A 1976-nucleotide genomic window follows, 5' to 3' on the forward strand; every position below is an offset into this window, starting at 1 on the left:
TCTCCCAGAGCTGTTTCACGGCCAGTTGCGCGTTATCGAACCACCTCTGCTTCTCTTTGTCGCTTGGAAGAACCCACTCTTGCCTAAACCAAGCCCATTTTCGATACGGGTCAAGGATCTGAGCGGCATGGTACGCTGGCGGAACGAGGATTTGAGCTGCATAGTATGCTGGCGGAAGGTCAGTATCGTCGGGAAATCGATTTTGCCAGTTCAGTTGCTGGTTGTTGTAGTACTCGGCGCATTTCGACCAGGCGGCATCTGCGCATCCTTGAGGATACGTCCACGTGAAGTTATTGTCATCCTCGGTGTGGATGTCATGATAGTGATCCTTCGTCTCGTTTATCTCTCGAAGAAGGCAGTCCAGGGTCGAAAACCAGTCAGCAAGGGACGTCTTCCTCCCTTCGGAAAGTAAAGTTGCGACGTAGAAGTCCTTTAGAGCGAGTTCAATCTTTTCAAGCTCAAACCAATGCTGTCCGTCTAACTTAAAGTTTGCAATCCCTCGAGAGCCCTTTGTGGGTACATGGCGAGCGGAGAAGAGCTCCAAGCGTTCTCGAACGTTCAATGCACGTGAAGAGCTCCAAGCGTTCTCGAACATTCAATGCAGGTGTAATTGAATGAAACCATGAATTCCAGCGTGTCGAGTTATTTTGAATCAACTCGAGCCCATCGAATGCAGAGAGATCGCCGCCGATCACTATTGTAGCAAACTCTTCGCGGCGCTGTGGTGTCAGCCTGATGTATCGCACCAGGTTGTGAAGGCGGCCCAAACATCCAAATTTCTTCCACAGTTCTTCTACCTTTGCAAAATCTCCGCGCACGTGATGTTTTTCAAGCTTTGCCAGATATTTCTCACAGTTCCTGCCCAGGAGGAATGCTTGGCAACAGAGATTGATTATATGGCCTAAGCAGCGAAGTCGGCGATGGCGACGTTGTTTTGCATCCATCCACGGACAAAGCACCTTAAGTATAGTCTCAACAGCGGTGTCATTTGACGAAGCATTGTCTAGCATGAAGTATCCAATAGAGTCTCCGTCGATGTTGTATTCTTTCAGTAATTCAAGAACAACTGATCCAACATTCTCGCCAGTGTGTTCACCGTAGACGCGTCGCATCCCTAGAACCGTAGACCTTCGCTTGCCGGTAGCATCGATCCACATGGCGACGACGCCTAGGATAGCGTAAGGATTTGGCGAAGTCCAGAGATCAAAGGATATTGAGATTCTACTCCGCGAATGGTGGAGACCCTCTCTTAGCTGTTGCTTCTTCGATATGAAAGCATTCATTACCCAGCTTCGAATAGTTCTGGCGGCCTTCGGTAGGTGGTTCATTAGTGCTGGATTTAAAAAGAAGAGTAATTCACGAAAATACTGGTTCTCCAATTGAAAGAAGGCAATGTGACAGTACACAATCCAACGGACTAGAAGCTCTTGGAATCTCTCAATTGAGTCCTTCCAGAAGAAGGTATTGGAAGCTGCTGCATCTTTCTGTTGATCCAGTACCGACTTCTGTACGGAACTACTTCGCCTGATACCAGTCTTGGTATCAATCTGATGCTTCTGCTCAAGATGAGTTCTAGCCTTAGAAGTACCGTTGATAACAAATAATTCTTGCTTGTACTTTCCAACCGTACACTCGTGGCAGAAGTACACCGCTTTCTTATCACTACTTCGAATGTATTGAAGGCCATACTTCCAGATATGTGATGAACATAGACGAGATCCTTTATTTGCGATCATTGACCGTTTCACATACGTGATACCGTCCTGAACGAACTCATCTGGAGCTTCGTCATATTGAGCTGGGGCGGAGAAGGGCGTAGAAGTACGTGATGTCGTTGAGGCGGGCGACGTGGGAACAGGGGATGGTGTAAGAGACGTTGACGCTAACATTGCAGCCAATAGACGCAGCGATTCAGCCGCAGGTTGTATAACGACAACAACATAACTATTTTACGAGGTCGTTATACATTATTCCAG

At 47.6% G+C, this 1976-nt stretch overlaps 2 protein-coding genes across 2 annotated transcripts in view; one reads left to right on the top strand and one right to left on the bottom strand.

Annotated features, from left to right (window-relative positions):
- Positions 1-412, top strand: part of MAA_10566 (LicD-like protein) — a gene marked incomplete at both ends in the record, with an annotated part of 1087 nt that extends 675 nt beyond the window's left edge. The window contains 2 exons of the mRNA XM_007828564.1: positions 94-178; positions 231-412. Of these exons, the coding sequence (XP_007826755.1) occupies positions 94-178; positions 231-412 (267 nt within the window). The remainder of the gene's footprint in view (positions 1-93; positions 179-230) is intronic.
- A 70-nt stretch (positions 413-482) lies between these two features.
- Positions 483-1889, bottom strand: MAA_10567 (restless-like transposase; the record flags this gene model as incomplete). Its single annotated transcript, XM_007828565.1, has 1 exon — positions 483-1889. One exon carries the CDS (start codon positions 1887-1889, stop codon positions 483-485), a length of 1407 nt encoding a protein of 468 aa, XP_007826756.1.
- Positions 1890-1976: the final 87 nt, after the last annotated feature.

This window comes from Metarhizium robertsii, assembly GCF_000187425.2.
Source record: "Metarhizium robertsii ARSEF 23 chromosome Unknown MAA_Scf_78, whole genome shotgun sequence".
Taxonomy (NCBI): Eukaryota; Fungi; Ascomycota; class Sordariomycetes; order Hypocreales; family Clavicipitaceae; genus Metarhizium; species Metarhizium robertsii.